The sequence below is a fragment of the Periplaneta americana genome, chromosome 15, assembly GCF_040183065.1.
Source record: "Periplaneta americana isolate PAMFEO1 chromosome 15, P.americana_PAMFEO1_priV1, whole genome shotgun sequence".
NCBI lineage: Eukaryota > Metazoa > Arthropoda > Insecta > Blattodea > Blattidae > Periplaneta > Periplaneta americana.
The window spans coordinates 42,907,274-42,927,641 of NC_091131.1; the positions used below are offsets into that span (position 1 = coordinate 42,907,274).

The following is a 20,368-nucleotide window of genomic DNA, read 5'->3' on the forward strand; positions in this document are numbered from 1 at the left end:
GAACCAACGTTTTTTGAAAAGAGTCACGTTACCCGAGGGAGGGGCATCCTTGCCGTGTCGTTACGTTGATGAGTACACGCTGTACCGAGCAGTTCCAAAGACAGACTTAGGGGATGTAAGGTTCAAGATAACTTGCAATGACAGTACTGTATCTTTCAGGTGCTTATCTGATGGGACAGAACTAGTAAGCACCTAGATATTACTCAGTTTTATTTGAAACAGATTTATTGCCTCACGACCTTGAGACAGCTATAACCAACATAACTAGTTTCCAGTAGACTACTGTTTTTATTTTTCTGAATACTAGTTTTTTGGTACAGGTATATATTATGTTAATACATTTAGCGACTACGCACTCCACTTACGCGATGACTGCGCATTCACATTGGTTCAGAAGGATAAAAAGTGTGGCGGTAAACCTGCACTTTCAGAAATATTGTAGCACTTGACTAAGTTGCAAGGGTATGGTAAAGACTCTTGATAGCTGAAGTAATTTCCGACAGTAACTAAAACCAATTCTTCACTGTGCATTTATTGACCGATCTTAGGTTTAATCTTTTAGTACCTGCTTTTATGCTGTTTACCGAAAAAGGGATCAAGGTTTAAGTAAATCTTTGAGTTTTAGTAAATACGAATTGGCTATATCGATTCACGACATCTGTGCAACACTTGTGTAATAACATTGTTGGTGCAAGAACTAGTGGAAATTTGCAACTTTCACAGATTCAAGCCAACTGTGAGTATACTAGTACGCTGGTATGTCATGAAAGTGAGTGTGTGTGTTTTAGGCATTTTCTTGTCAGATTATGAATCGTTTAAAATCACTCTCATCCTTGTTGTTACTTAAACGAATACAAAGAGATTTTTTTATAGTCGGAGAAAACTCTTACACGGTACAAAATAATTTCAGCTACGCTATCATAATCATACTCAAGTACAAAAAATATACAGTTCTGACATCAACGAGATTTTCTAGAATTCCAATTAGTGAGTTTCATAATGTGAGAAGTATCATTAGCAGGGCCCGGATTTTGGGACCTAAAAATATCTAAAAAACTATCTATAAAATGACCTAAAATCAATAAAATCATCTAAAAATTGCGGCACGGCAATTTCGGCGCTCTCGTACCCGTAGCGAGGAAAGATGTTAAACATCTCAGTATTAATATGAGAAATTCCTTCTAGGATATAAAAGTGAGGTTGAATGATGCGAAACTGCACTAACAGTTGTTAACCTTGTATGAAATTAATAATATTTATAACTTTCTGTCTCTCTTTCGTACACATTATGGGTACCGGTAACTATGATTATTTTAAGTCACTTTTATCCTAATTCTAGCTTATAAAATGGGAATAAGTAAAGATACTCGTGTTTTGTCAATGTAAGTTACTATATCTATTATTTATGTAACATCTATACTAATAATAAATCTGTAGCCGAAATGTTTCTGGTAATTTTCGATTTTCCAAAAATAATTGGTCCTAACATATATAATTAACCACCCTGAAACCGAAAATCGCTTTTTTAAATTTTTGTCTGTATGTCTGTCTGTCTGTGTGTCTGTCTGTCTGTTACTTTTTCACGCGATAATGGATGAACGGATTTCGATGAAAATTGGAATATAAATTATGTTCGTTGTAACTTAGATTTTAGGCTATATGGCATTCAAAATACATTATTTAAAAGGGGGGTTATAAGGGGGCCTGAATTAAATAAATCGAAATATCTCGCTTATTATTGATTATTGTGAAAAATGTTACATAACAAAAGTTTCTTTAAAAATAATTTGCGATAAGTTTTATTTCTTGAAAAATTTTGATAGGACTGATATTTTATGAGATAAATGGTTTTAAAATTAAAATAACTGTCATCTAAGGCCGTATAATGAAATAAAAAAACAAATGACTTCGTCTATAAGGGGCCTTGGACAGCAACAATCGAAAGCTATGAAAGATAGCCTACAGAGAATGTTTCTGTGTTTGTATGAAGTAATATCGGAAGCTAAATTAACCGATTTGTATAATTAATTATTATTTCACCATTGGAAAGTGTAGTTTCTCTAGATGGACATAATGCTATAATGTTATTACAGTAACTTCTGATATAATATAATGTAATATAATATAAAATAATATAATATAATATAATATAATATATGTAATGCAATATCATATAATATAATTTAAGTTATTTGAAGGGTTCAGAACCATAGTGGGCCAAACGCCATTTACTGAATACGTAGAAAACAAGGGTTAAAATTAAGTTATTACCATAATTCAATGGAAACCTATAACAAGTAAAATAAAGTATACACATTAAATCTAAATGATGTCAATGTTCATTAAACTATGGATGCATGTAATAAAAATTAGAAACATGTTAAAGGAATTGTCATTGCACCAATGAGTGGTCTCTGGACCAAAATTATCGCATTTTAATTATTTAAATACAATATAATTAAGTAACATATTAAACGATTTAACCTTCTATCAAACACGAATGTTTCCTGGATCAAATGTCCTATTTTAATTATGTAATTACTTTATATTTATTTCTAACGGGTGCAGCGGAGCGCACGGGTACGGCTAGTTGTAGCATATAATTTGATTAACCACTATGGCAGCTGAAAGAATGAAGATAATATTTCAGCACCTTCATGGACGTGATGCTGTGTGTACTCCCGTATCCTTCACAAAGCTGTTTGTACGAGGATTTTGATAAGTCCTTAGCCTAGCATGGAATGTTACTAATGACTTAAATTTTTTAGATAAACTACTTTTTAAACTTTCCTGTGTTGATATTCAAGCTTTTAATTACTAATTCCGGCTTGTTTCCAACATCTTCAGATTTATACTGAAGCCTTACGCTTGTTTCCGCTTTCTGCTTGCTCTTGCCTTGGTGGGGTTGTTTATGATCGGTAGTGTAGTGTCGAAAAGGATGTGCGTTCTGAAATTTAATTGAGTGTCGAATATATGTCCTACATGCGTTTTTGTATGTCCGTATATGCCGTATGGTAGTGTGTTTAGTTTCTGGCTTGTCGGTTCAATGTTTAGAATTTCCATGTATATTTTTATATTATTGTAGTTGTGGTTTGTGTGGTGATGTGTTCTCCATAGGAAGAAGTACAGGGACATCATTTTATTTTTACTTCAATTTTTATTGTACCTGAGTTTTTTAATGTACTTCACTCCCTCCCCTTCTACTAGTAAACTTCCAACCGTTTACGACACAGAGCCGAGGGCGCATAAGCAGTACTGAGTTAGTGAGTATAGTACGTTCCAGAAATATGTTCGCGTTTTCCAGTGACGAAAGAGCTTTCAATATTGAATCATATTTTCGTACAGGTACTGTCGTCCGTTTGCCTACGCCGCATCCCGGTTTCCCCCACCTGCTTCTGTTCGCCCCTCTGTTAAGTCTAGTAGCTGGGCTGTCTTAGCTCTTTTCTGAAAACATTAATTTCTGTTAGGAATTGGACGTCTACGTAATATTATACAAGTGTTTAAAATAACTTAAATAAAAGGGCCTCGTTAAGTAATTGTCATGTGATCCCCCTCCCTTTCTACGACCCTGCGACAAAACCACTTGAACGGACAGTAGATAGCATTTCTGAGTAATTTTATCTTTTCGGATAAGTGAAGATTGAATTTACAGTACGTAAGGTACTCTTTTATAGAGTAGGTACAGAATTATTTCAACATGAGTTACTCGTACGAAGGACGAAACTGGTAATTGGAATTAGGTACAATAGTCTATAGTGCGATAATATGCACAAAAGAACTGAAGCCTGTATCGAAATGAACGGCCACCATAAAAAAAATGTGTTTAAATATTCATATTATGATTATTTTTCAATTTAACTTCATTCTCTATATTGAATATATAATGTGCTGTAACAGTACAATATACACTGCATAATTAATACGTCCGAATGGATAGCTCAATTCGTGTGTAAAAACACTAAGTGTTAATACAGTACTGTATTTTGATTAAACAAAAACCTAATGAAAATTATCAAACTCAAAATTGCGATATTTCCTAGTTTACATAAATGGATGAACTACTTTTCTTGCCTCCTATACCTAGTAAAGTGACTTGTATTTTACGCCAGTAAAAAACATAAAAGAAATTTAATTCTTAAAACATTTTGAACAGGCGTGACAAACTTTTTTATTCGCCATAGCTACCTAGCGCTCGGCATTTTTCTACACCTGATTTACACAATAAATAAAATGCATCTAGAGACTTTAGAGCTAATTAAAGTTTGGAACTATCAAACAAAAAAACTTAAATGTCAGCACAAACTTAAAACAAAATTATGAAGAATGCATTACAAGTCTCTACACGTTATAAGCTTAATGAATAATTGTAAACATTTTAAGTGTTTCAAATGAAAAATTTCTCCTTCTTTCTGATAAAATGCATGTTCTTTCCTATTAACGTGCTCGCTACCAAATTATTCTATTAACGCAGTCATTTCCAACCGCCTAGCTTTGATTTTCAGTCTCCTGTCAAATTGAGCACATAGGTAGTCTTTCCCGGGAGTAAATGACGGTCTGATCTTGATACCAATCGTACCGTCTCATTCTAGTGCCGAGGTCATGAAATCATGCCCCTTTATTCGTCTAAACAGTATGACATGCTTCACTTCAAATAAGAAACACAGGTACAAAATAATGGTTCCGTTACGGCGATTATCGCCGAGCGAAAAACTCAGCTCGGTTAGCTCTAGGTGTAAATGGCTGGTTTCTTTACAACGTTCAGCGTGAACGCTCATTGACTTGGCTTCAAATTGACAGCGATCGTCGTTCATTTGTAAAACAAACGAATGACGATAAACACGATGGCTGCAAAACATGGTATATTTAGCAATTTCTCACAAATAAATTATTAAACTTTAATTATGTTTCCAATCATCCTGTCGTGTTTGGTTTGAGTTCTAAAAAATAAAAAAGAAATGTTGTGGAAGGAAGCTGGTGAAATTGTAGACAAGATAAGTTAATTCGATATCACAATACATTAGAGAAATAGTATTAGGCCTACAACATTGAAGTACAGTGTTTAAAGAAATGCTGAATTTAGTATTGTTGCAGCAGGAATATATGTATGGACGTCAGGAGAATCTTCCCTGAAATTTCAATCTTTAATAACAACGGTTAATTTAATTAATTACTTGAGATCATTTTAAAATTCTAATATAGTGTCTTAGAACTAGTTCTAAGTAGAATGGCTTGGACCCTAACTTTTTCTACAGTAGCTGGATGACAACATAGTGAAATTGTTGCCTTCAATCCCATAAGAGTGATCAATCTGTTATATGTGATCTGAACTTCGACACACATTCCAACTAAAATTTTGCTCCAAAATCGCCATTACTTATAAATAGGCTTTGTATTCCAGCTACTTAAAGATTGAAGTTAAAGACACATTTGGCTATGTAGTACGGCGAACTCAGGTAATGCAACGGATAAGGATATAAACAAACAGGTCGTCGCTGCGTGTTCGTGCGGTACAGTCAACTCCCGACATTCTGAAGCTATACTAGAACACACATGCTTGAGCCGTGATGTTCATTTACGTCGTGATCTTTGTAATGAATAACAACGTGCATTCGTAAGTTAAGGAACTTGAACATATGCGGAGATCACTTGAAATGACTTTTACATCGCAAGAAATTCTTTCAATAGCACATGACGTTATTGGTACATGATGTAGTACAAGATATTCCTATTGTCTGATTTTTTCGTGTTTCATTAAGATATTGCATATGTCGCTCATCACTGAAAACCCACTAATTTTCTATATAATTTTCTAGAAATTCCCTAAAATGTAGATTATTTAATTTATTAATTGGTGTGTTGGCACTGAACATCATGGTAGGCTACACAAATGCATGCTAAACGTCGAGTTAATATCTTCATAATTTTCAGATTTTTATGGTACTGGTCTTTTGGGTTGCACTCAGTATACTTTCTGTGCCTTTTGGTATTGCAGTGTCTTTCAGTGCACTGTTTTTGTCACTTTTACGTTTATTTTACACAATTTATATGTAATGTTGCCTACATTGACAGTGAAAATATTAGTTAAAATGTCCTCAACTATGTCTTGCAATATTACACGCTCGAGCGTCTTACCTAAGATATTTTACCTCTGTAATGAACCTTCAATCACTCACAAAGATGTAATGAAAGATGGATAGAACAGAGAAAAATTCTCTCCGGCACCGGAACTCGAACCCGGGTTTTCAGCTCTACGTGCTGATGCTTTGTCCACTAAGCCATACCGGATTCCAGTTCCGATGACGGATCGAATCCCCGCAGTTCTATCCATCCTTCATCATATGGTAACGCAGAATTCTTGCACGGAAATATATGTACATCATAATAATATAATAACACAAAGATGTAGTTACTTCAATAATACGACTAATAAGAGCAGTGATCGATAAGACTATTCACTATGACTGCGTCCCGTTTTTGACTTTCTAGAGGAAGAGGGCAGAGGATGCGTAACTATTTTGTATACGAACGTACCTGTACCTGCGCTGTGACGTCACATATACTTCGAATCAAGCAACTTCATTCCAGTTTATAGGTAGATGAATTACGAAGCCTACTTATAAAACAGTACCTCTATATAATTTTCTTTCCTCCTTTCTTGGTCGGAATGAAGCGTGGAACGTCACTCACGATTTATAAGCGGAGCGTTGTGATAAACCGGACAATGTTACTTAGGAAACGCACAACAAAAGGTGACTGTAATTACTATATTGTTTGTTGAATTTGTGTGACGAAATGCTGGGACAAGAAACTAAGTCACATTGCTTTCCGTTTTAAAATGAAGATTGAGCATGTTTAGATATGAATTTAAAAAATACGGATTATCCATACATGAAAGACTGAGTTAATAAAGTCGTACTATTTCGTACTCCGCCGGAAACATATACAAAGCCTTCTACGTATTTCTTCTTATTCCAATTGTTTTATTGTTTAGTCAACAGTCCGAAGACAGGGCTGAACCTTACAAGTGATACCAAGAAGGTACCACTTATGAGGCAACTAGGCCAGGAGATAATGAGGTAGGTGGCCAGTTCCTTTCCACCTCCATTGCATAGATCGCCCACTAGCTACATATTACACTAGTCAGACTTCTGATTATTGTTCTCTTCCTCTGACACATATCGTCAAGTGAGATGTACTGCTTGATAATAGATGTACACAGCGTAGAATTAAGATTTCTGATGAGGGGAGGATAGAATGCTAGATGAGAATACCATACATAAAATTATTATTATCCTCATACGATACGGCTCAACGCTTGGTCGCTCTGAGTTGCTTGTCTTCCATCTTGATCATAATAATAATTATGTCCGTGAACAGGCTTAAGATAAGACGTGTAATTCCTAAGTTATTGATTGTGTCAGCTAGACGGTGATGATAATACAGAAATATTATTTTCTTTGCTTACTTTGTACTTTATAAAGTACATACACTCGTATTAAAACAATTATATTTTGTGGGGGAGGGGATAGAAGTTATCCCTGGCAGGGATGTTAATATGAATTTATCAGAAGGCGATAACTTTACAACAGAGGGGAAATACCTCCATCCCCCCCGTTAATTCACACCTCAATCAGAGGATATTGAAGAGCTAAAATCGAACAAATAAATTATTTTAGTAAAAACTGAAATTTAGAATTGTATTTTCTTTGAATTATGTAGGAGAACTAAAATGTGGGAAAATACGAGGCACTTTGTTCTTCCTTCCGCAACATAAGTAAACTGCGGATGTTTGTTTAGGCGAGTCGAAATCTTACTCATAAGTCCAGCGTTCATCATTTAAATTTTGATAACGCTCATTAACGTGTAGGAGTAGGCCTATATTCCCAAGCCCCTCTCGCATTTCTGCCGTATCTCCATCCATTTTATTGGTTAATTTATTCCCTTGTGTAAGGATGATCCGTATTTTTTGTTTATAATTAAACATCCCTAATCTTAATTTTAAAACCAAAAATAACAATCAAAATTTTATTTGGACAAACTTTTCAATGTACGAAAAGTCCTACGCAAATTACTGGAACAACATTAATCAGGTTCAGTCAAACTGCTTTGTAATAAATATTACCAATGTGTGCATAATTTGTAATTTATGTGTAAAACGTATCAAGTTTTCTTTCTTTTATTCCTTAACGCTGTATCAGGGCTTCTCCCAGACAGCTTCAGCAGAAACTTACCCATCTACAGAGTCTTTCAGCTACACGTTAAATAATCCACTTCTCAGCAAGAGCCAGAGAGCTTTCTATGAAGAAAACGGTTACATCGTCATTCCAAAAATAATTGAAGATGACTTGATAGAAGAATGCCGGTAAGACCAACAGTTCATTCTCCCATTTGTGAAAATAATTTAAATGTTCTCGTTATTCATAATATTTATATTTATTAAATCTTCTCTCATGTAGTTAATTTATGCTAACAAACACGCCTATTCTCGTATGTATGTATGTATGTATGTATGTATGTATGTATGTATGTATGTATTGTTGCTGCTGCTGCTGCTGCTGCGTGGCAACTGGCTGTTTGTGTGATATTCGTTCTTCGCATTTCAGAATGAAATGAGTACCGCTATCAAAGATGAACAGCGCTCCGGTCGACCTTCAGAAAAAAATGTTTATGACAGGCATAGACCTGCGTTTTTTTTTTTATTACTGCTTCACCATAAGCTTCTAATAACATTATTAATGTCCCTGAAGAAGATTTGTGCTCTGTATCCCACATTCTGAAAGGTGACGAACAAGAAGTCAGTTGCCACACAACAACAACAACGACTATGATCATGAAACTTCTTCGGAAGTGACGTCATGAATGATGCCAACACCGGAAACAGAAATATACCACATAACATTATTCAATTCGGCGAAAATAATATATATCGGAAACTTTTTGATTCGGATATGAATGTATGCATGTATTTCTTATACTCTCTGTATACGCCCTCTTTTAGTACATCATCATCACTATCAGTCATAATCACCACCACCACCATCATCATCAAGATTATCAGCAGCAGCATTAGAGCTCTCTTTAAACCATAGCCTTTCTTCGTAGCTCCCTCTATTTTTTTACGTAGAATACGTCTTTCTCCGCATCCATTACGGTATGGGTACCAGTTCCGCGATCCGTGGTGAAACAACAACAAATGATAGAATTTCAAATGCTTACTATAACAACACTAGGTTATTAGTAGTTAGCCCCAAATCAATGTAACTCGTGTGACCACGCCCAATGAAACCATTTCCACTCGCTAAGTGTATGAGGACGCCGAAGTTACGTGTAAAATTGGTCGTGCCGCGTGGCAACTCTCAGTAATTATATCGAAAGCAGCTACGGATCTGTGTAACCACTCGTTTGAATAAATTTGTAATCGCTAGTGGTTTGGCAATATTAAAGTGATGCTTCTCCATATCCACATTTCAAATGCTTCTAGTCTCTTCTCTTCACTTCGTCGTAATGGGCAGAAACATGGATATTACGACGAAGTGAAGAGAAGCGACTAGAAGCATTTGAAATGTGGTTATGAAGAAGGATGGAGAGTGTGAAGTGGACGGAATAAGAAATGAAGTGTTGAATGGGTGAAGAAAGAACGATGCTGAAACTGATCAGGAAGAGGAAAAGGAATAATTACCTCTCTTATCATGGACCTATACCCTACCCCCCATTTGTAAACGCAAACAAAAAAAAATACTCAAACCAACATAACTGTAATTTCATTACCTAAAGTGAGTGAGTATGCTATGTGTCAGTCCTGAAGAAGCAGAGTAATGTTGCTTTTAAAAATCTTACAATTTTAGTTTTATGATAGGGAATCATCTAGGCATGATTACTGATCAGCATCTAAAATCGCGTTCTCATATTTCTTATTGATGCAGCAGATTATGTATACATTTTTATTAAATTTGTCATTCTTTGTCATATTTTATCTATCAATATTTTACGCACTTAGTTTATTTAGCTATTTTTCAGTTCACCATCCAATATGGAATTATTGCGTGGCTGTAACTTCATATATTTCTTTAGATCCTCTAAATTTCACTTAGTTTACTATCATTAGAAGTTTGCAAAATAGTCATGCCAACATGTTAATATATGTGCATACATATATGTTACATCAAGGAATATTTGCAAGTAAAGACACCAGAAGTTTGCTTAAATAATGATTAAATATTACGGCCAATTCTACTTTTCCAGCCAAAGGTTCGTGGATATCTGTGAAGGCAGAATCCCAAAAGGAACGATGACTCTCATGAAAGAGGTTTCTTTGAAAGACACAGAGGTTAAAGGCGAACTACTGTATTACAAAGTGCAAGATATTGCTTGGGATGAAGTTTTGTCCAAGTACATTTTGCATCCCAAGGTACGTTATCTAGATTTTGTACTCTTTCTCATCGTCCAAAAATAAAAAAATAGCAGTAAGAGAGAATGAGAGAGTATCTGAAATTAAATAACATTGTCTCTTGGCTTAGTTGCCTCATGACTATGTCTTATTGGTGTCATTACGAGATTCAAACCTGTCTTCGAACAGTTGACTAAATAACGACAATAGTCACTTCAAACTTCAAAGTGTTACAAATATTATAATATTTGAGGTAAAAAAGAAAAACATCACTATTTGAGGTAAACAATGGGGTTCTTCATTGCATTCTATTGAGTCTTTATGGCGCCCGAATTCTCTTAGGATTCCGCTGTTAGTCGTTACCCTCCCCACCGCCGCTATCCGTTTTAAAAAGTCGCTTTGTACCTGGTTAATATTTTCAATTCGTCCCCAACCCCAAATTTCTGCCCCATACATAATTGTAGATCTCTAACTACCGTGTTACATATTTTTTCTTTAACCAATGTCACCAGGTCGTCGTTCTACATTTCTGTAATTCTCTCCTGGCAATGGCTTATTTGTAACACACTTTTGAGATTGGGGAGCCTGGAAGGCGGAGTTACGTTGCTCCGATGATATGATGATAGGGTGATTATGAATATGAAGTGACAGGAGAGATCTTAAATCTAAACTTAATCTAATTTCCAGACCATGGACGAACACAGGAACAATCAATCCCCTTTAAGGAAAAGTTCCTGTGTTGTAACCGGGAATCGAACCCGGGACCTCATGAATTGTAGCCAGAAGCTCTGATCACTAGACCATGACGCTGCTCCTACTGCGTTATATACTTTATCTAATAAATTTATAGGGACTTCCGGGATTTTCTTACGTATCTTCAGCATTTCCATCGCTTTTATCAGTGCCCTGTATTTTGTAGTCTATATATTTATTCCATTTTTCTTTCATCGTATTGTTACCCCTAAGTAAATAAAACTTTTCACGTTGTTCATTGCTCGAGCTTCGTATGCCCAAGTCTCTGTTTTACTGTAAACACATCCGTTCTTGAAGGTCACAGTCTTCGTCTTTTCAGTATTTACTTTCAATCCCCAGTCTCTAGAGTATATTTGCAGCTTTTCAAGTCCTTTCTGCAATCCCTTAACGCTTCTAGAACACACAGTGAATTCGTCAGCGTAAAACAGTACTGGAACATTCACGTCCCCTACGACGGGGGCGTCAATCTCTTCTCGCAACATAATCTCCATTATACCGTCAATAAACAGGCTAAAAGTAAGTATGCAACCTTGTTTCACACCTCTGCGACTGATACTCTGTTCATGTCGTACTTAACACAAAATTCCACTTTATCATATATCCCCTGAAGCGCGCTAATCATCTTACCCGACATCCCTTTCATCCATAATTTATACTAAAGCTCTTCTGTCCCCACAGTGTCGAAGGCCTTTCGAAAATCCACGAAAGCGCAGTGCAGTTCCCCCTCCCCCTTTTTAGACATTTGTTTCTGTTTTAGTAAATCCAAAATAAATATGTTGTCAACTGTGCTGCGACCTTCCATAAAGCCCATCTGGAATTTTGCAATGCCGAGACACTCATCCCTTCATTCTTTGATACAAGATTTTGCAATAGAAGGTTACAATTGGTGCAGTTCTGCATCGTGCACCTTTCTCCATTCTCCTGTAACTTCATCCCTCTTTGCCCCAAATATTTTCCTAAGCACCTTATTCTCAAAAACCCTTAACCTCTGTTCATCTCTCAAATTGAGAATCCAAGTTTCACAGCCACACAGAACAACCGGTAATATAACTGTTTTATATATTCTAAGTTTCAGATTTTTTGACAGCAGACTGGATTACAAAAGCTTCTCAACCGAATAATAACAGGCATTTCCCATATTTATTCTGCGTTTAATTTCCTCCCGAGTATCATTTATATTTGTTACATACACTGTTCTCTTAAGCTGACTGAATATATTGGGAATCTATTAATAACTTTCCCAAAATACACTATGCAAAATATCAAATAAAACAACTTTTATCTCGAAAAGAGCATAATCGAACAAAATGCTATCAAATTTTTTGACTGAAATATCTCAAAGAATAAGACCGAAATTAATGACATTACTTACGGTTCATCCTGTATATAACAAAATTGTAAAACATTCAAATTATGTGCTGTTGTTATATATACATGTGTTATTTCAAAATCCGAATAGATGACTTAACGACAATTTTTTTACAGATTGTTCTCGGTAAATTAAATAGTTCACAAAAATTTTAAAAATGCTTTGCTATAGCCTAGTACTCGGGCTTCCAACGAATACGCCCATAATTTCAATTGTGTCCAGATGAAAAATTGTTTAAAGAAATCCGGTTTTGGTTCATATGTTTTCCTAGAGAACTACATTTACACGCAAATTTTTCCATCACTTAAACTCAACAGTTTCGTTATTTATACCATTTCCACATAATGACTGAACTAGAATTGATGCAAGTTAAATATTTAAGTGCACAGTAATAATGAAATGTTTTTCTCGTTTGTTTCTAACAGCTACTGGACTACGTTGAATGTTTCACTGGACCCAATATCAGAGCTATAAATTCTATGATTATCAACAAGCCACCAGATTCAGGAAAAATGACATCAAAACATCCGTTGCATCAGGTAATTGGAAAGCTTTTAACATATATACAGTTTGGACATTGAGCTTAAAATTTAAATTTAAATCTAATACTTATGTAGGCCTACTTTTGCAGTTTCTATATCTGTATATATTATTACATTATGTCTGTATTTTACTCTATATTAATTCTATCGTAATGAAGATGTAGGTCATCCCATATTATTTGCAGATGACACAAGTATAGTAATTACAGCCAATAACTCCAACACATTCCAATCTTCAACAGAGGAAATTCTCTTCAAAACATGTGACTGGTTCTCAGTCAATAAATTAGTATTAAATTGTAACAAAACTAATATAATTCAATTTAAATCCTGTCCAAATTCAACGTCGCAAATTTCTAGCGCAATAATTAATAATAGATCCCTATTAGAAACAACAACAACCAAATTTCTTGGCTTAAAAATCGATAATGTGTTAAATTGGAAAAATCATATTAAAGAAATTACCCCCAAACTAAATTCAGCTTGTTTTGCTATTAGATCTATGCAAAAGATAGTAAATATCAATATCTGAAAAACAATATACTTTGCATATTTCCACTCGGTAATGAGTTTTGGAATAATATTCTGGGGAAATTCCACAGATAGTAACAATATATTTCTATTACAAAAAAGAGTAATTAGAATAATAGTAGGTGCCAAATCTAGGGAATCGTGTAGGACTACTTTCAAAAAAAAACTACAAATAATGCCCACGGCTTGTCAGTATATCTTTTCATTAATAACCTTCCTTGTATGTAATCGTGAAAACTTTGTAACTAATTCAACAGTTCATAGCATAAATACATGTCAAAAAAATGACTTTCATACTCCATCGGCAAGTCTATCGTGCTATCAAAAAGGAGTGCGTTATATGGCAGTAAAAATTTTAATAGCCTCCCTATCGATATAAAAAATGAAACTCAAAACATAAAATTATTTAGGGCCAAATTAAAGAAGTACCTAATTTCTCACGCCTTCTATTCTGCAGGTGAATTCATGACATTCAATAACACTTCATGAAATTGATACTAAAACTTTGTGTTGTACTAGTAGACTATATTGTAAATCCCGTCTATATATATTTCATCTAGACTGTGACTATAAATTTAGATTTTATAATAGTATTAAGTTCTTTTGACTTGTTCCATATTCTAGATGTAAGCATGTATGAATACCATGGAATGTTAATAAATACAATACAATGAACGCTCTTTGTGTTTAAAACTGATGTTTAATACACATGTACTTTTGTAGTTTCCTTATATGCTCTCTGTATTTTACAGTATATTAATGCCATCCTACTGAATTAACGCTCTTTGAGTTTAAAATTTAAGTTTAATACAAACAGACTTTCGTAGTTTCTATATTTGCATATATTATTACATTCTGTCCTATTTTACTCCATATTAATGCTATTGCACTGTATGAACACCCTTCAATTTTGTAAAATATTCTGTGTAAGTAAACTGAACTGTGTCCGAGCACGAGCGTCTGCTCTTTCGGGCTGAAATGCCTAACGTAGGTGAAACCTAATATATTAAATAAATCAATTGTAATTTGAGTTTTAAACTTTTAGGGAACTGATCATATTTATGTGAAGCCCAGACAAATGTCTGGTAAAAGTAGAAATTATCTGTAAATAAAAAGAAATTGTGAGGATATTTTTAATATAAAGTTTTGAGCAAAGTTGTGCGCATGTATTTTAGCGATGTCTAACTGACGTAACATGTTCAATAATATAGAATGACAGTATTGCATAAATTACAAAACTCGGCAGTGCGCCACTTTAAACAGTCACTTCGTAGTTCTTTGATGAGCGTGTGAGGTCACTATAAGTTAGATTTTGTAAGCATTATTTACAGTGACAAATATGGACAATATATTTACTTTCGTAGTAATAAGAAACTATCAATCTTTCATACTCCTTAAGATAGTAGAGTGAAGTATTTAATGCATGTGTCACTGTAAATCTATCAAACGTTATTTATATGTGATCGACAATAAATTAGTGGAAATGAGATAGTCCAAAGCCACACTTTTAACAAAAATGTTTTTTGTGCGAGTTCATTTCGTACACATAGAAGGAAGCTACTAGTAAAACATTATAAAAATTACTCAAAAATGACGTAAGTACAGTAGAACTTGGTTATAGCGACCTCTTTTTTGTGCGACACCTCGCCTATAACGTCAAATATTCTGTGGTCCCAACTAATTCCCCATAAGACATATGCTTTTCTACCTTGCTTAATACGACAAACGTATATGCGTCTACCTCGCATATAACGTCGTTTTCAACCTCAGTTTGGAATATAATTTTCTAAGGACCAAAGTACAGTATTTTAAGAAATATTTTGCTGAAATCTGGCAAACCCTTTACTGTTCCCTTCTATCATAGACCTCTGGAATGCAGGCAGATTCCCCATCCCATTATAATCCGCCCGAATTCATGCGGTATTAACGGTACCTGCGTGCAGTTAGTTTCGACAGGAAGTTTTCACTAAATGCACGCATTTTAACGCAGTATGGGCACTAAAAGAAGTGAGTGACACTTTAGAAGCCATTAGAATTGTGAACATTTCTATGAAGCTAGAGGAGGGTGTATGAAGCTAGGAGAAGGTAGGAGACAACAGAGTAAAATGACTGATTATGTCACTCCTCAGTAAATAAGTTTGGTGAGTAATGAACAAAATGTTTTAATACAGAATACTGTATTTATAATTGTACATGTATCTTATTGTGTTCATGGTATGCTTTAAAGGGAATACATAAATCTAAAATAAGCCTAATTATGTTTATTACTTTTCATTTTCCACCTCACTAGACTGATAATATGAATCTCGGTTACTACGACACTCGTTTATAACAACATAATTTTCAAGGTCCCTTGAACCAAGTTCTACTGTACATTCCGAAGAAATTATGATACCGCACCTAACAGCATAGGACTCTAAACCTTTAATACGCTCTGCTATAAAATGTTGTCTGTGTGGCTTAGAACTATAACATTCTCACCCCTTCAATTACATAATTATGGCGAGTGAAAATAAGCTAATAAATTAAGGGGGCACTTATACAGAAATTTCCATGTTCCATTTTTAAGGGTGCACAATAGTGAAAACAATAACTACCATACTCATGAAGCTATATTCACAAATTTTGATCACTGGCATATCTGGTTAATAATGACAAATGTACAAAATTTCGTCCGCCTATGGTAAATTGTTTACATTTTATTAATACTCTATTAAAATATTGAATCGCATAAGAAGTCCCTTAAGCCACAATTTACATTATTCTTAACTGATACTGTATTCACTTATATGGATCCTTATACAGAATGTAACGAAAATAGTGGGCCAAATTTCAGATATGGATTCCTCATATGTAGACAAGAAAAAAAAAGTTATATGAACATGGGTCCGAAAATGCCTGGTTTCCGCGGTATAGGAATTGCAAGGAGGATCATTGTGCACTACAAATTTAGGCATTAGTTGATTAATGTTTCAGTCTGTGTACATTTGTTTACAGAAACTGTTCAAAATGTCCACCTTCTGCCTGAATACAGGCCGCAGTTCGTAACATTGACGTCCGGACCTGCTTCCAAATTCCTGGCGTAGCACGTATTGTCCGACAGTGTTGCTCAATTCGCAGGCGGAGACTTTCCACATCGTTCACAGGAGTCGAATACACAAGCGATTTCAAGTGCCCCCACAATTAGAAGTCCAGTGGGTTGAGATCTGGTGAGCGTGAAGGCCAAGCAGTTGATCCACCTCGCCCTATCGATCGGCCAGGAAATGTTGCATTAAGATGTCTACGAACATCAGACTGAAATATGTGCGAATTGAGCAACACTGTCGGACAATAGTAGATGTGTCGATTTGGCTTGTGGTCCTTCTTAGATGACCTATAGGTCTGTCGCTGTCGAATGTATGACGATTTGTCCTAAGCAAATGGAACCAGTAACTTTCATCCAATTTTTTGTCCCAAACGCCAGTACGTCCCAAGCTGAAGTTAAAGTCATTTGTATATTTTATGAAATTCTGATAAAATACAAATAAATTACAAATGATTAAAAAGTATACTAGCTTTATTTCATTCAAGTACATATGTCAGAATAAATGTCCTGAAACATCATGTCCCAAAGCTCGTAAATACTGTGTAATCTCACCATTATCCTTATACTCATTACGACGATTTACAACTCTTTGCACTTGACGATCTACGGCTACAGCCTGATAAGATTATTTTCCTCCAGAAAGCATAGCGCCGTCTATAAACATTTGAATGTCGTTCTGCGCAATGCTGTTATACCAGATCTAAAATATTTATGCTTTGTATCTCAAATTCAAGCTTTTGTAGTAAAGTTGTTGTTCCAGAGAACGCCTCAATTATCCACGGCATGCAATTTTAATCGATTAATTAGATATAATGTGAATTCAATACATATGCTGAAACGGACAAACGACGTAACGCGCGTTAAATTGCTACACCAGGGAGTGTCACAATTTTATTTTTATAATTAGTTACTTTTTTTTTGTATTATACAACTGATTGTCTGAATTACATTAGGTTGATGAGTAAGTTCATAGTGCTTTTGTTCGTCGTCACAACATTGGGTTGTTAGGAGACTTTATCGTTTGTCAGTTGTTATTTGGAGTGTTGTGCGTGTAAATCCGCTTTTAATTTTGCGGATTTTAAGAAATTTTGTGCTGTTCATGGACTAAAGAAGATGGAGTATCAAGTGGAAATAAAGAACACTTCCGACATATTCTTCTGTTTGAGTTTAATAGAGGAGCAAAGGCAGCGGAGTCGGCTCGAAAGATTTGTGCCGTGTACGGAGAGAATACCATGGGAGAAAAGACTGCAAGAAAGGTATTGTCGTTTCAGCACACAATACTCCATACAAAAGTTATCCAGCGTTAGTGAAATTAATGATAGCCAGATGATATTTCGTGAGATGAGTTCATGGATTCGCCACTGGATTACCAGTCATTTACCTTTCAGTTAAGGAAAGCGTCAGGGTTGAGTGTTTTATGCTTGGTAATCAGCCAATGCCTAAGCGTAGTCAAGAATCACGAGTTAAAAATTCTACCGCCTGAACTATGCTAGTGATCGAAAGGGATTTTCATCCTTTATTAAAACGATTTATACTTAGACCATTCATTCATAGTAACACAAATGGAGAGTGAAAATTAGCTACTGTACTGTATTCTTCATTTTCAAGCTCCGAGTTTTGTAACAGTCTTTTTCAACACTTCATAAAGAGATAATATGCTTTGTCCTCGTATCCCATAAAAAATGTTATTAAATCTACTTTCAAATGTTGAACAGGATCTCCACTACTTCCCATTCAGACCTGCGGATCGCCTTGTTGCGACATGGACTGCAATGGAGAAGGTGAACGAAGATAATGGCTGCCTGGTTGTAATTCCCGGAAGTCACAAAGGAGAACTTCTGCCTCACGACTATCCAAAATGGGACGTAAGTAGTTTATTTATTAGGAAGAAAAATTCCAATCAATAAATAACATTTAAGCTACTTTAACCGAAAATGTTGACTCAAATACAGCACAAAACGAGCTCCAAACATGCAGATATAAATAATAAAACCTTAGGTAACCTTTCTAAAGCCTTAGGTAACTTTTCCAAAGCTCTAGGTAACTCTTCCTTATGAAGTCATAGCTCAGTTCACCGTATGTGAATATATGGTAAAGGTTGGTAATACTATGATACGAGTAATATTGTGATAGTTCTTTTTGAGAATTCATTACGATTTTACTGAGCAAGAGAAGGACCGGTTTTGTGCAGCAACTTGTCCACGAACATTCTCTTATTACGTTGACGCAAAAAACCGATCTTCCTCTCGCTCAGTAAAACTGTAATAAATTCTCAAAAAGAACTATCACAATATTAGGCCTACTCGTATCACAGTACTACCAACTTTTACTACACACGCGTTTGTCGTTTTAAATTTGAGTATTTAAAATTTTTAGCATTTTGCAATACCACTATACTGTCCGACAGAGTGGTGACTATGTCGCAGGGTCGTCGAAATGGGGGAAATCACGTGACAGTTACCTACATAACTGGACCCTTTTCTTTAAATTATTTTATGCTCGACCATGCCGAAATGTAGTAATTATACACCTGGTAGCAGTCCTTTAATGCATGTCATTAAAGTACACCTACTCATTAAAGTTCAGGTGTTTTCAGCCAATGACAACTCAGCTTACAGGTGTTCAGCCAATAACGAGTCAGCTTTGTACCGTTATAAAACCGCAAGTATCGATTATTCTCGGATATGCAATCGAAAGAGAATTAGCGAAAATTCACGGAGGCTGGAAATCCAATACTGTCGCAGAAGGTTATGTTCTGTTACTATAATAATTAGCGTTAATTGTAAATAATATTCAAATAAATTCAATTTGTCATCTCATTTTTCAATGTCGAATTCAATAATCAAGGTTATAATATTATAATATTATCAAGTTTAACGGGACTAAGTCAAGCTCAATGACATTATTGTTCCTCGGAAAAAATCAATACTTTCGCGTCTGCGCACATCTCACAATTCACGACCTAGAACAAGGTCACTTCCGATCTTGTCAGATAAAAATAAAATGTATACATCTGAATACTGTAATTTCAAGTTAGAAATATGGTCGAGCATAAAAAGTCGTATGAAACTAGCCTATAATGGTAATTAAGAAGCTCGTATGAAAATTATGAAACTCGCTTGCGCTCGTTTCATAAATATCCATACTCGCTTCTTAATTACTATCATTATAGGCTCGTTGCATAATGTACTATTTTGCTCGACAAATACTACAATACGCTCATTATAATGGTATTACCGGAGTTTTAGAAATCAAAAATAACAGCAAATATTACTGCGTTGATAAATATCGGCCTTAGAGAGTAATGCTAAGATTGTCAGCTTTCAGGTATGTCTTAACTCTGTCAATCGTGCATAGAAACATTATCCTGCTGCCATGAGAATGGACAAAATGAGCCTTGAAAACTAAATAATAATTATTAATACTTGAAATGAAAAATCTATTACTTTGTTAATTAGTATGAGGTTCCTGAATGTGAGAGGCTTCCTGGAAGGAACTCGCTTCGCATAGCCCTTTAAGGCCAACCAGAGTACGTTTCCACTGCGGTTTAATTTGCAACAATTCCCTCGGAGACCTAATTAAAATGCTTATGCACGTATTAGTTCTTAAGGGGAGACATAGTCTCAAATACGCAGTTATATGTAATTAATCACTGATCTCACAATTTTTAGCTATCCATCTGAAATATGGTACAAGTATTT

At 35.1% G+C, this 20,368-nt stretch overlaps 1 protein-coding gene across 1 annotated transcript in view; it reads left to right on the plus strand.

Moving 5' to 3' along the window:
• Positions 1–397: 397 nt before the first annotated feature.
• LOC138714822 (phytanoyl-CoA dioxygenase, peroxisomal-like) overlaps positions 398–20,368 on the plus strand; it is a 30,333-nt gene continuing 10,362 nt past the window's right edge. Inside the window, exons 1-6 of the mRNA XM_069846987.1 lie at positions 398–736; positions 2,569–2,683; positions 8,199–8,362; positions 10,243–10,408; positions 12,935–13,048; positions 18,383–18,532. Coding sequence (XP_069703088.1) covers positions 2,618–2,683; positions 8,199–8,362; positions 10,243–10,408; positions 12,935–13,048; positions 18,383–18,532 — 660 coding nt within the window. The 5' untranslated portion in view covers positions 398–736; positions 2,569–2,617. The remainder of the gene's footprint in view (positions 737–2,568; positions 2,684–8,198; positions 8,363–10,242; positions 10,409–12,934; positions 13,049–18,382; positions 18,533–20,368) is intronic.